Raw genomic sequence first — 13,517 nt, forward strand, 5'->3', positions numbered from 1 at the left:
CCGAGACATAATACACCATTCAGTCAGAAAATCAATCCTCTGGCTATTTCTGTCCCTCATGCCATGCAAAGCGAGAGAGATCTCCCTATCTGACTGTGATCTTCGTTGGTTGATATTATTTGTGGTGCATGTCAAAACAATATTTGTGCATATGTGCTTTTCTGTGTGATTCATGCATATGTTTTTGCTTTTAATGCTTAAAACGATGCTTGTTTTTTTTATTCCAGCTCAAATTGAGGTTATACCATGCAAGATCTGTGGCGACAAGTCCTCTGGGATTCACTATGGCGTTATTACATGTGAAGGGTGCAAGGTAAGAATTCTGGTGTAATACCCTATTGATTTTTATATTATATTTTCTTCTTTTCCTACCCTAGATGTGCACTTTGTAGATTTCTACATACGCAAGCAAAATTATCCTTTTGTGCTCTGTCCCTCCTTATCTTTTATCCCGATGTTTTTGTTCTGATTTCTGGGTCAGTTTATATTACTTTATGTTCGTCATGCGGTGGCAGGGCACACCTATGAAAGCCACATCTGATCTTAGCCATCCTGTACGCTGAGGTACGTTTCTGTTTTGCAGGGTTTTTTCCGACGCAGCCAGCAGAACAATGCCATGTACTCGTGTTCACGGCAGAGGAACTGCCAGATCGACCGAACCAACAGGAACCGCTGCCAACACTGTCGCCTGCAGAAGTGCCTGGCGCTCGGCATGAGCCGTGATGGTGAGCGCAAGTCTAGCCCACCAGCAGTCAGAAAACTGAATTTTAGAAACCAGGACTCAAATAAAAGTCCTACACAAGGAGAAGCAGGGTCAAAGGGCAGCTGAGGAAGACTTCATGCCAACAATTATGATTTTTGTGGCTATTTGGTTTTATTCAGTCACAGTTAGATTGATTGAATGATCATGATGTGAAAATGTGAAGAACCTGTGCATGATTTCATCAAATTCAGATACCTGCATTATGTTTAGAACCATATGAGCCTGTTTATTTAAAGTAGTTTACATAGTCATAAATTGTATTTATTGATAGTCTTGAATCAGGACCTACTGGTCTATGTATCAGATGACAAATATAATGTTTCTTTTGCTTGGATGATTCACTGTAACAGAATTAGAAGTGTGAATTTAAGACCCCATATTTTGAAGATAAATTAAGAGCTAGTTATTTTTACCATAAAAAAAAAACACATGTACTGTGCAGTAGTCTTAGATATTTATTCAAGAAATTATATTTTGCACAAAACAGGAGAAGCAGTTAGGGCTATATGAAAAATTTGTTTTGTTTTTATTAATGAAATATCATTTTTTATGTATGGCATTACAGTTTTGCAAATAAAACATTAATAGTTTTATACATATCATTTACATTTAGACATTTAGCAGACGCTTTTATCCAAAGTGACTTACAAATGAGGACAATGGAAGCAATCAAAAATATTTAATAATTAAATTAAAATCATATTTAAATAATTAAACAGTCATTTATGCAGTAATAAATATTACTACTATTTAGTATTTTTACTGCTGTTTATTTAATCAAAAAATGCAGTAAAATAATATTGCAAAAATTAATACAATTTAAAATGACTGTTTTGTATTTTCATGTAGTTTAAAATGTAATTTATTCCTGTGATGCAAAACTGAATTTTCAGTATCATTATTAATATGCAGTCATTCTAATATTCTGATTTGCTGATCAAGAAATATTTCTTCTTATTATCAATTTTGAAAACAGTTGTGCTGCTTAACATTTTGTGGATGCATTTTTTTCATGATTCTTTAATGAATAGAAATAAAAAAACAGCGTGTATTTGAAATAGAAATCTATTTCTTATGAATGAAAATCCTAAATGCCTTTGCTGCTACTTTTGATCAGTTTTTGCATCCTTGCTGAATAAAAGAACTCAAACATCTGTAAATAAATACTACAAATAAATGATATTAATGGTATGTAATACTAAGTGAATATATCATACTTTTTCTTTCTGTAGCGGTGAAGTTTGGCCGAATGTCAAAGAAACAGCGGGACAGCCTGTGCGCGGAGGTGCAGCGGCACCAGCAGCTGTCTCAGGAGTGCCTGGCGGGTTTGGGTGGTGGTCTGGCACCACGTGACCGTGAAGAGACGGGTGAAGACAGCGTGCACAGCCGGCCGTACAGCAGCGGAAGCTCCAGCTCCACCCTCAGCGACCTGGACGACATTGCCACGCTGCCCAACGGTTTGCTGTTCGACCTGCCGCTCACCCCAGAGGAGGCGAGCGAGTACTGCACTCTAGAGATGCTCGGGGGCGGCGGAGGGTCCGGGAGTACCGGAAGCGGACGTTCGTCCAATCAGAGCTCTCCAGAGCCCAGTGCTGTAGATTTGATGGAAGCAGTGAGGGTGAAGCATGAGTATATCCTGCCTGAAAACAGTCTTCTTATGCACGCTCTCCTGGGATCTCTACCAGACAACTGCTCTCTACACGACATAGGTGAGCTGTCATTAGAGATTCTCATTTTATGATCTTGTCCTTGATTTGTTTTAATCATTATGCTAATATAACAAAATTAAGATGAATTAGATTTTGACATTACTTTAGTAACAATTTTCCTCAAAAATGCTCATTACTATAATACAATGAAAATCCTCTTGTGTTGGTACTGTGTTATTACAGTAAAAAAATTTAGTAAAAACAATTTACATAAAGCCTTTATGTATAATGCATTATCAAAGTAGTTTTAATGCATTAATTATGCCTTGTAATGCACACATATATATATATATAATATATGCAAATTTTTTATAAATAATTTATATAAAATCTATTTCATTATGCCCTGTATAAATATGCAAAATAATTAAATGGAACTATTTTATGTGGTTATTTTTATAGATTATATAATCTGTGTATATGTTTTATCTTAATTATAATTTGTCCGTATAATTAGTCCATTTATCTAAGGATTTATTTACGTCTAAATAGACAAATTCTAAGGGAAAATGTGTTAATGTGTGTTGAATTTCCGTTCAGAGCGAATCACTCAAAATGTCGTGAAGTCTCACCTGGAGACGTGTCAGTACAGCTCAGAAGAGCTGAAGAAACTTACCTGGAACGTCTACACACCTGAGGAAACCCGCAGCTTTCAGCTCAAGGTACAACATTATCATATTACATGACATAGACAAATACATAAATAGATGGTCAATCATGCAGCTGTGCTTGCTGATTTGTCTCTTTGTCAACAAATGTATTAACAATCTCTGTGCACTCAGTCTGCAGAATGGATGTGGCAGCAGTGCGCCCTGCACATTACAAACGCCATCCAGTACGTTGTAGAGTTCGCAAAGCGCATCTCTGGATTCATGGACCTCTGCCAGAACGACCAGATCATCCTGCTCAAAGCAGGTCAGTGCTGCCTTTGTCTCACGCGGATTACAGATGAGTCATCCCAGATTATACAACAGATTTCTCACTCGCATCACTTTATCCTCTCACTGCCGTGATGTGGCATTTCTGATGTGGCCCTGAGCGGCCGTTCAATCTCTTTATTAGTTTAAACACATTTGGTAATGTTCTAACACCATTCCAGAACACACTTGGCTTCTTTAGTGTTGTCTTTCATACTACATCCAGAATACTCTGAGAGCAGATGTTGACATGCAGTTCAGATAATGGCAAACGCACACACACACCCACAAAAATAGTGTTGAGTGCAATTTGCACAGGGCAGTTTTCAGTCCTTCTAACATTGTTTCAGATTTGCGGGATATAAACTCAGAATTGTGAGATGTATACTCACAATTGCAGGAAAAAAAATAAGAACAAGCTTTTTTACTCTAAGTAATAAGGACTCTTAATCGCGAGGTATAAAATCAGAATTGCGAGAACAAGAAAAAAAGCAAGAACAAGCCTATTTGGCAAACGCACACACACACACACCCACAAAAATAGTGTTGAGTGCAATTTGCACAGGGCAGTTTTCAGTCCTTCTAGCATTGTTTCAGATTTGCGGGATATAAACTCAGAATTGTGAGATGTATACTCACAATTGCAGGAAAAAAAATAAGAACAAGCTTTTTTACTCTAAGTAATAAGGACTCTTAATCGCGAGGTATAAACTCAGAATTGCGAGAACAAGAAAAAAAGCAAGAACAAGCCTATTTCTGCTAAGGAATTAAAAAAGGTAATTGCAACTTAGCTCACTATTCTAACTTTTTCTCAAAATTCTGACTGCTTTATTCAGAATTGAGAAATAAACTCATTTCTGGGGAAAAAAGTCAGAACAGCCTTGTTTCTGTTAAGGAACAGAAAAATAAAGGTAATTGCAACTTTTTTTTACTCACAATGTTTTTAAAATATAACATGTATATAGTTTATAACTCAAATTAAGAATTAAATTAAAAGAATTAAATTCTTAGAATAGAATTAAATCAAATTTTAAAAAATTTCTCAGAATTGTAAGTTAACATCTTGCAATTCTAACTTGTTTCTCAGAATTGTGAGGGTAAAAAAGTCAGAATTTTGAGATAAAAATTACTTTTTCTTTTTTTTTTTACATTCCATTGCGGAAATAAGTTTCCATATACCAAAGACCTGAAATTCTTCTTTTTAAAATACCTGTGTGCCCGACTGCACTGTGTTGGGAAATATGTCCGGATAGAATGTATTTCTCCATTATTTTACCATCAATTAAAGCAATAAGCCCCAAGAAGCCGTGGTTTACAGTGAATTTATAACAGCTTCGCTTCGCGTCGTGCCTAACAACGCCCCTTAGCTGTTATAAATTCACTGTAAACCACGGCTTCACGGGGCTTATTGCTTTTATAAAACGGTTATTCCATATACTGTACGTAGTAAGGTTTCACAGAATAAAACAGAGCAAATAAAGTGTAATGATATAAATAAAAACCGTATTCTTCAGCCAAACAATGTAGTTCCTCAGAAATAGTTGTGGTTCCAACAAAGTGGTTGCCGAGCAACAGACAAACGTAAACAAAGGTGTATGTTTGTAGTGTAATTTACAACAGCTTCGAACGCGGCTCAACCAATCAGAATCAAGGACCAGAACTATCCGTTTTATAACAATGATTTTCTGATTCCAGAGTTAATAAAAATATACACAGACACAATAACTTAATGAACTTAATGCTCAAGTAGAAGTGATATTTCAGCACATTTAGTGGCTGGTTAAACTGGATTGTGGGTGGTTACATAAATAAAATGCAGGTTTTGCATCAGAATAATGACGTGCAAAAGTGGCGCAACTGTTTTGTGAATCTGCCCCACTGGATTCAGTTCTGTATATGTTTTTCAGTGTTCGATCTTAAACTTGAAACTTGCACTAACGTTTGTCTCCTCTTGTGTTTGTTTCTCCAACATTCTGTCTACTACTACTCTTTGTGCTTACCGTATAAAAAAAAAAAACCTTCACTAAACAATTTTTACTGAATGTCATTTAAAACGATCACAAACACAATGAATTTTCATTTTCATGGTGTTTGATGTTCCCATATTTGGAGAAAAATTATAATTTTTTTTATTTTCTGTCTGCATTTTTGCACGGTGGAGCATATTCCCGCTTTTCCTTCCCCCTCCCCTGCACTCTTTTTTTCCTCTATCTTTCTGTGTCTGTCTTTCTTTTTGTCTCTGTCCTCTGTCTTTTCTGCTTTTCCCCTCCATCATGTTTTTTTGCCGCTCTCTTTCTCTCTATTACTGTTCCAGGATGTCTGGAAATCCTGCTGATCCGAATGTGCCGTGCTTACAACTCTTCAAACAACACTATGTTTTTTGGTGGCAAGTTTGCCAGTCCTCAGCTCTTCAAAGCTCTCGGTGAGTGTCTGGATATCTACAGAATTGGATGCATTTAGGTATGCAAGTATTATAGTGTATTATAACTGTGGTAATTGCTCATGAAATCAAACAATGCATTATAAGGTGTCTTACAGGGCATAATTAATGCATTAAAACTAAGCATTATATATAAAGGCTTTAAGTAAAGTGTAATCTATTTTACATAGAATACCTATGGTTGACCTGCTATATTTGCTAAAATGTGCAATGTACGACACATTCATACTGGGCTCAGGCATCCCATAATTTAATGCACTCAGTTTTACTCAATTTCAATTTAACTAGATGAAATCAGTGAATTCAGAATAGGATGCTAACATACAAAAATGTATTGCAAATGCAAAATAACATTTTTGGTAGTATAACTAGATACTCTTGCGAAACTAAACATGCAGGTAAGATTAGGTAGTGGTTTAGTGTCAAATGTAATGAGGGCATGTGATAACAATGTAGCAGCAAACTGCTATTTGAAATGTATACAGTTCCATAACTATCTGGAAAAAAAAATAGTAGGCAGTATTGAGTACTCTAGTATTCCACTTTAAACGCATCCTCTTTCACCTTATAATGCAAAACACCAGCAGCCTCTTAAGAGCAAGAGCAGAGGCGTCATGAATCAATAAGCCACAAGAGCTAATGGGTTTTTAACCCAGTTAGTGAATACAAGCGATGTTCGGGTGAGTAATAGCTCATCAAAGTTAAATGGAAGCATTGCGGAAAGCACTCTTGGCACATAATATATCAAATAAAAACCTTTATACTTGGAATAAGTTTGTAGAATGATTTGTAGATTGTACCACTTCTTTATTTTATTAGTTGTTGTTGTTGTTGCTGTTGTTGTTTTTCAAATTGAGTATGCTTAAAGCATGAAATGAAATTCATACTATCTATTTTCTGAATGCACGTTACAGATCATATTGTGAAAAATTAATCCATGCATGTTTAATTTAATTTAAAAAATTGTAAATTACTTGTTTAATTAAAATATCATACCTGCGTCTTCTGAAAATGACAGACGACTTTTGATATGTGACCCTGGAGCACAAAACCAGTCTTAAGTCGCTGGGGTATATTTGTAGCAATAGCCAAAAATACATTGTATGGGTCAAAATTATTGATTTTTCTTGTATGCCAAAAATTATTAGGATATTAAGTAAAGATCATGTTCCATGAAGATATTTTGTAAATTTCCTACCGTAAATAGATCAATTGATTAGTTATATGCATTGCTAAGAACTTCATTTAGACAACTTTAAAGGCGATTTTCTCAGTATTTAGATTTTTTTGCACCCTCAGATTCCAGATTTTCAAATAGTTGTAGCCTATCTCGGCCAAATATGGTCATATCCTAAAAAAAAATACATCAGTGGAAAGCTTATGTGGTTGGCAGAGTCTCAGCAGGTGCAGAAGCTCCAGGAGAAAGTTTACGTGGCTCTTCAGCGCAGCCTGCACATGAACCGAGCCACTACTGAGAAACTGGATAAGGTGAGGAACCTGTTTGACTGAAACTGGTTCTGCACAAAAGTCTGACCTAGAAAACACAAAAAAAGGGAAAAGTGGGAAATGTAATATGTGTTAGGTTATGCATACATAAAAAAAAATCATAATTTACATATTTGAATGGTTAAGACTACATAGATTTTGAGGATTTTGAGTCAGCCACTGAATTTAATATAATAAAGTTATTTCATCATTTAAGGGTGTAAATCAAATGGTTTTAACACAATTGCATATAATTGAGTATGTATACATTGACTATTCAATTCAAATTGTCACAATTTGCAAAATATACATTGCTTTTTTAAAGAAATTAATACTTTTATTCAGCAAGGTTACATTCAATTGATACAAAATGACAGTAAAGACATTTATAATGTAACAAAAAAGTTATATTCTTCAGATAATCCTGAAAAAAAAAACGTCACTGTTTCCACAAATATATGAAGCAGCACAACAGATTTCGACACTGATAATAAGAAAAAATGTTTATCAAGCATCAAATCAGCATAATAGAATGATTTCTGAAGGATCATGTGGCACTGTAGATTAGAGTAATGATGCTGAAAATTATCATTTCCTCACAGGAATAAATTACATTTTAAAATACATTCAAATAGAAAACATTAGAGAATAGACATTTTTTTTATTTAATTTAAGTTTTTTAATTGTAATAATATTTCATAATATCACAGTTTTACTGTATTTTTGATTGAATTGAAAAAATCGTACTGACCCCAAACTTTTGAACAGTAGTATAACTTATGTTATAACGTGCAAAAAACACATGTTTGTGTACTAATGCAAAGGTCAGGCTTAGATTATCCAGTAGTATCTGATCTATTGTGTTTGCAGATGGTGTCCAAACTACCGCAGATGAAGTCCATCTGTAACCTGCATATTGACAAGCTGGATTTCTTCCGCCTGGTTCACCCGGAAACAGCCTACAGCTTCCCGCCTCTGTACAGGGAAGTGTTCGGCAGCGAGATCAACTTCCCTGACTCCACCAACAGTTAGAGAGCGGGAGAAAGAGGGAGAGAATGAAATCACGAGTGAGTGTTAAAGCAAGAGAGGCCATCATGTGTAAAAACAGCATTTCAAACGAACCCATTTTAAAAACCTCCAGGCAGAATCCTCAGTCTATTGCAGCACTGTTAGCATACACACACACAATACACCACAAACATACACACTTAACCTGCTGCAAACATGTTCATACACACAAACACAGGGGCCAACAAACTATTTCAGATTCGACTCGTATAGGGATTATTCCTGGAGTTGTGCTCTCAGATCTGTTTTTATTTTATGGAAACACTCCGAAATGATCTTTTATGTACAGATGTATGCTTGCAAAGGCTCTTTGTTCCAACTTGTAGATGTCTAAGCATGCCACTGTTCCTTCTGCATCTGTACACAGAGATATTTAAAGGAGTTTTATAAGAGGTTTTATAATTTTAATAATTTTACAGGATCAAACTCTCTTCCACATGAACATTCAGGAGAGCACAACACTTTTTAATGAAGCGAATACAACATACTAGATAACGTCATCCGTCCTTCGCCGCTGAATCACTCTTTAAGCACTACTATCGCTTTTTTCCTCTCTCTCCTCTCGTTTTTTCACCCTCGGACGAATCATGAATGTATCCCAAAAGCACTTATTTTGATTTGAGACCGAATGTACACAATGCACTTTTGGTCTTGCGTTATGCTTTATGAGACTTTATGACAATCCACTCAACAACAAAAAAAACTGATGTGCCCAGATTGTTTGTTAAAAATGAAGGGACCAATGTTACCAGTGCTACGTTAAAGGAATGTTCCACATTAAATGCAAGTCAAGCTCATTTCTACGTTTAAAATAATAAAAAATGGTAAATTTTCAAAATGGCATATTTAGAAAAAAGAATAATTTTGAATCACCTCAGTTTGTGAAAACAAACACAAACAAGTATTGACAGAAATGCACTTATAGTGGGCAGCTGTACAGTTCTAAAACAATTAGCCCTTACAATGCTTAACTGTATCTGATAGCATCTGAGTTGAACTTGTATTTAACCTTGAATATTCCTTTAAAGCTAGCTAAACAAACCAGAAATCATAAGTGTGCTAAACTCTTTTCTAATGTGCAATAGAAGTCGAGTTTTCGCAGTCATGGCCAAACGTTTGTGAACGCCTTTTTGTTACAATAACGCAACTGCAACCATGAAATCCTCACTTTAACAGTTATTTACCTGATCTCATACCTCATATTCAGCAGGATTTGACACATTTAGTACAGTATTAGACTCTAGTAAACAACGTCTGAGTGCAACTCTGCTTAACAGGACATTGTTATATGCAAAAGAGATATTCAACAGAATACAGTCTTGTATATAAGGGGTTTGCAAACTTTGGCATGACTGTAAAGAATAGAGTGCATTAGTGCTTGTCCACTTTTTCAGCAGTGTTGGTTTCGGAAGTGTTTTTTCTATTCATTTTTTTTCCCCATAGGGATTTAAAAAAAGGTTTTGTTAAAGCCTTGAACCAAACTAACCAGCTGCGAGAAGAAATTACAACATTACAAACTTTTAGTTAAAGCAGAAATGTATTGAAAATTGGACAAAAAAACAAAAAAAAAACAAAGGTACAAGATTGTGTACTTAATGGCTTTAGTGAGGGGAAAAAACTACAATCCCAAGCACTTCGATTGAAAATAGAGTTAAATAGTGAAATATAGAACTATTCTTTTTTAAGTTTCGGATTTAATCAAAAGAAATAGTATATTTTAAGTGTATTTCAAAATATGCACATATATACAAATATTTAAGAATTTTGACTGACTCATGTCATTTGCGTTCCCTGCTAGCTGTTTTGCTGAGATTTGCCTTTGCGACTCTCTGATTGGTGAGATTGTCCTCACAGCATCATGGGTAATGTAGTTTTTCATGACAAATTCCGCTGTTAAAGATGCATGCGAAAAAGATTGCTTTACCAAAGTATAAACCATCAGTTAACAAACTCAGAGCTGTTTAAACAGATGTTATTGTTTAAAAAAAAACTTCCGGAATCAGACTGTTGCACTCTATTGGCAAATAGAATATTTGACACAGTTGTTCCACCCACACATGCTCTTGTTTGCTCAGGCACATTTTGACAGTGTTTGGTGCTGCACCTTATTTTTTTTATTTTTTTTGTCATTTTAATGCAATGAGTAACCTCAGTCCCACATCCCCTTCCCTTGTAAATGCCACTTTAGATAAAAAAAAGTTAAATGTTCATTTAATTCATATGGACATTTCTAAAAGATTATTTTGAATAGGAATGTAAATAAATTAGTACATTTAAGTCAAGAAAGAGAAAGACAGAAAGGTGGAGCAGGAAGAGAAATGTTTAAAAAAAACAATGAGCCAGGACTTTCATCAGCCGGCTTTTGAGTTCCTCCAGCATGTGCATAGGAATACCGGACCCAAAAGATGAACTGGCATGGATTTTGTTCCGGAACATGCCCTCTATAAGTGATCCGGATGGAACACTTACAGGAGATGGACAGTTATTCCGAGCCAAGCTGGATGGCTTTTCAACAGCTTGTTCTCTGGGACACACACAGAGCTGGGGCGACCCTGATGACCCCAGCCTGATGTTATGAGACACTTCCTCCAATAGGATCACCTGTCTGGTGGGCTTCACATGCTAAAGCATTGTTTTCACAAACCTGAAGAAAAGAACTAGAGAAACTGATTCAGAAGCTCAGTCCAGCAGGTTTCGGGTACAGATACGCCACATGCATCTTGTTGCCAGTGTGGTTTCTGTTGTATTATTTTGTAAATTGTTGATTGCATCTCCTTTTGTCCATTTCTGTGGCCCGGATCGCATCCTTCCATCCTATTTTTCCATACTCTTGCACCAAAACAAGGATTCGACAGAGCTCTCTGCTATCAAGGTTCACTGTATTGTTTATAGTACTACTATATATACTACACAACTGGTTAAGGCGATTCATATAAATGAATGAGCTTGTATTCTGTATGAGAGATCAAATGTGGTGTTGTATCTCGATTTTTAATGAACAAGAGGAAATCTGTCTTCTTTTTGTGTGCCCAACATTACAGCATCTCACATCAAGGAGTGTAGCCTGTCCTTGTTTAAGAATGAGAAGTATGGGAGTTCTGTGTAATGTATTTTTAAATGTGTTGTTTTGACAATCCCCACCTCTAGGCCTTTGATGCATGCCTTCCTGTAAAGACGAAATTGTGTTTGTCTCATTCAGTCACCCTGTAAAGCAATTTCTGTGGTTTCATGTTTATTTCATTTTTGTAGAAGAAATGTTTCTGCTCTGTGTGTTTCACACAAAAAAAGATTTATTCTCAGGGAGATGGCTGGTCTCTGTCTCACCAGTATCCTCTGCCGACTACACACACACACACACACACACACACACACACATTACGCACACATACACACTTTGCACCGAATAGGAGACCCGTATTCTTGATCACTGTGTCCTGTAGCTATATTTAAATATATATATTTTTTGTGAATGTCAATCACAAAGTGTCAAAGACCTTTCCTCTTTCTGCTAATGTACTATTACAGGTTCTTTTAGCCTGAATTATAAGACACAGAATATGACTAAATGAAAGAAAATGAAATAAAATAAATAAAAACTAAAGATGGATTTTATTATTGAAAAAGAAATGTCGCTTGTGATTTGTCTACTTCACTGAATTTTATTTCAGCTTAATTTCAGTTCAGTTTAATCTCATAATATACTTATATGGCACTCTGGCATATCAAAAATGATATATAATGTAGGTGGGGATAGGTGTTTTTGTTATAGGGTCTTTTTAATATATGTTTTTTTTTTTAATTATGGATTTCAATGAATTAATGCTGTCTGACTGCATGCTGTTTTTAGCGAAAACGTAGTAACAAACTGTTAAACACACAGGTAGATAAATCTTAACCCGGAAACTGGAGCGTTTGTATCTCTGCGAGCATCGCGACGCACTCAATCTGCCAATCAGATCAGATAGTTACGCCTCATTATTATTTCTTCTGTTGCCAGAGATGCATAACAAAATACCTACAACAATACAAATTACGTAATATGAATACATTACAAAAATAACTTGAAAGAACGTCACATGTTTAGTACTGGAAGCTTTTGAAACATGCTACAATGTGAGCGATGAAATCCTGACGTTGGCAACCAGTCGACCAATCAGAACTCTCTTATTATGCGCGACGCGTGTATGGGAGCGTTCTAGTTGCGTCGCGTCGCAGTGTAGATGTGGTGTGACGTGCACACTGCAGGTCCGATCAGGAAGAAGAGATTGCGAGAGTTTGTTTTTTCACAGTTCTCTAGAAGCCTAGAGTTTTGTTTTTAAATACTGGGTGAATTAAATTAAATCTTAAGTTGTTAAAGCGAAAGGATCCGACGCAAAGATGTCTGTTGCCGGACTAAAGAAACAGTTTTATAAAGCGAGTCAGGTGAGTGTTTCCACGTCAGCTGGTACACGAACGTAAACTTACAGACTAGATACAACAATAAAAAAATATATATACCGTAAGTTACAAAGAAACATATATTTTGTCAGTTCCAAATGTTTCGATTTATTTCATCCGGGGTCTCCTCTGCTCCGGTAAAAGTTAACTTAGCTGTGTTTCAAAATGTAGTGAGTGCCCTACCTAGACAGCATATTAGGCTATCACACGTGCGGTTTTAACGCGTTTAAGCAGGCATCTCGTTAGATTTTGAGACACAATCTGTAAATTTTGTTTATATTTGTGACACTTGACCACAAAACCAGTCTTAAGTGTCAGTTTTTCGAAATGTAGATTTATACATCATCTGAAAGCTGAATAAATAAGCTTTCCACTGATGTATGGTTTGTTAGGTTTGGTCGAGATACAACTATTTGAAAATCTGGAATCTGAGGGTGCAAAAAAATCTAAATATTGAGAAAATCGCCTTTAAAGTTGTCCAAATAAAGTCCTTAGCAATGCATCTTACTAATCAAAACTGAAGTTTTGATATATTTACGGTAGGAAATTTACAAAATATCTTCATGGAACATGATCTTATCCGAATGATTTTTGGCATAAAAGAAAAATAATTTTGACCCAAACAATGTATTTTTGGCTATTGCTACAAATATACCCCAGCGACTTAAGACTGCTTTTGTGCTCCAGGGTCACAAATG

At 35.7% G+C, this 13,517-nt stretch overlaps 2 protein-coding genes across 4 annotated transcripts in view; both read left to right on the forward strand.

Moving 5' to 3' along the window:
- The first annotated feature begins 205 nt into the window (after positions 1-205).
- Positions 206-9,072, forward strand: LOC107713654 (nuclear receptor ROR-beta-like). The gene is made up of 9 exons (XM_016519234.1): positions 206-313; positions 584-725; positions 1,996-2,472; positions 3,013-3,134; positions 3,255-3,387; positions 5,704-5,841; positions 6,202-6,237; positions 7,136-7,317; positions 8,185-9,072. The coding sequence occupies exons 1-9, from the start codon at positions 206-208 to the stop codon at positions 8,344-8,346; spliced, it is 1,500 nt and encodes a 499-aa protein (XP_016374720.1). The 3' UTR covers positions 8,347-9,072.
- Positions 9,073-12,596: 3,524 nt separating this feature from the next.
- Positions 12,597-13,517, forward strand: part of sh3gl1a (SH3-domain GRB2-like 1a) — a 27,337-nt gene continuing 26,416 nt past the window's right edge. For all 3 annotated transcript variants that reach the window (XM_016519231.1, XM_016519228.1, XM_016519232.1), the window contains exon 1: positions 12,597-12,804. In XM_016519231.1, the coding sequence (XP_016374717.1) occupies positions 12,760-12,804 (45 nt within the window). In that variant the 5' untranslated portion in view covers positions 12,597-12,759. The remainder of the gene's footprint in view (positions 12,805-13,517) is intronic.

The sequence above is a fragment of the Sinocyclocheilus rhinocerous genome, unplaced genomic scaffold, assembly GCF_001515625.1.
Source record: "Sinocyclocheilus rhinocerous isolate Xijiao unplaced genomic scaffold, SAMN03320098_v1.1 scaffold898, whole genome shotgun sequence".
Lineage (NCBI taxonomy): Eukaryota > Metazoa > Chordata > Actinopteri > Cypriniformes > Cyprinidae > Sinocyclocheilus > Sinocyclocheilus rhinocerous.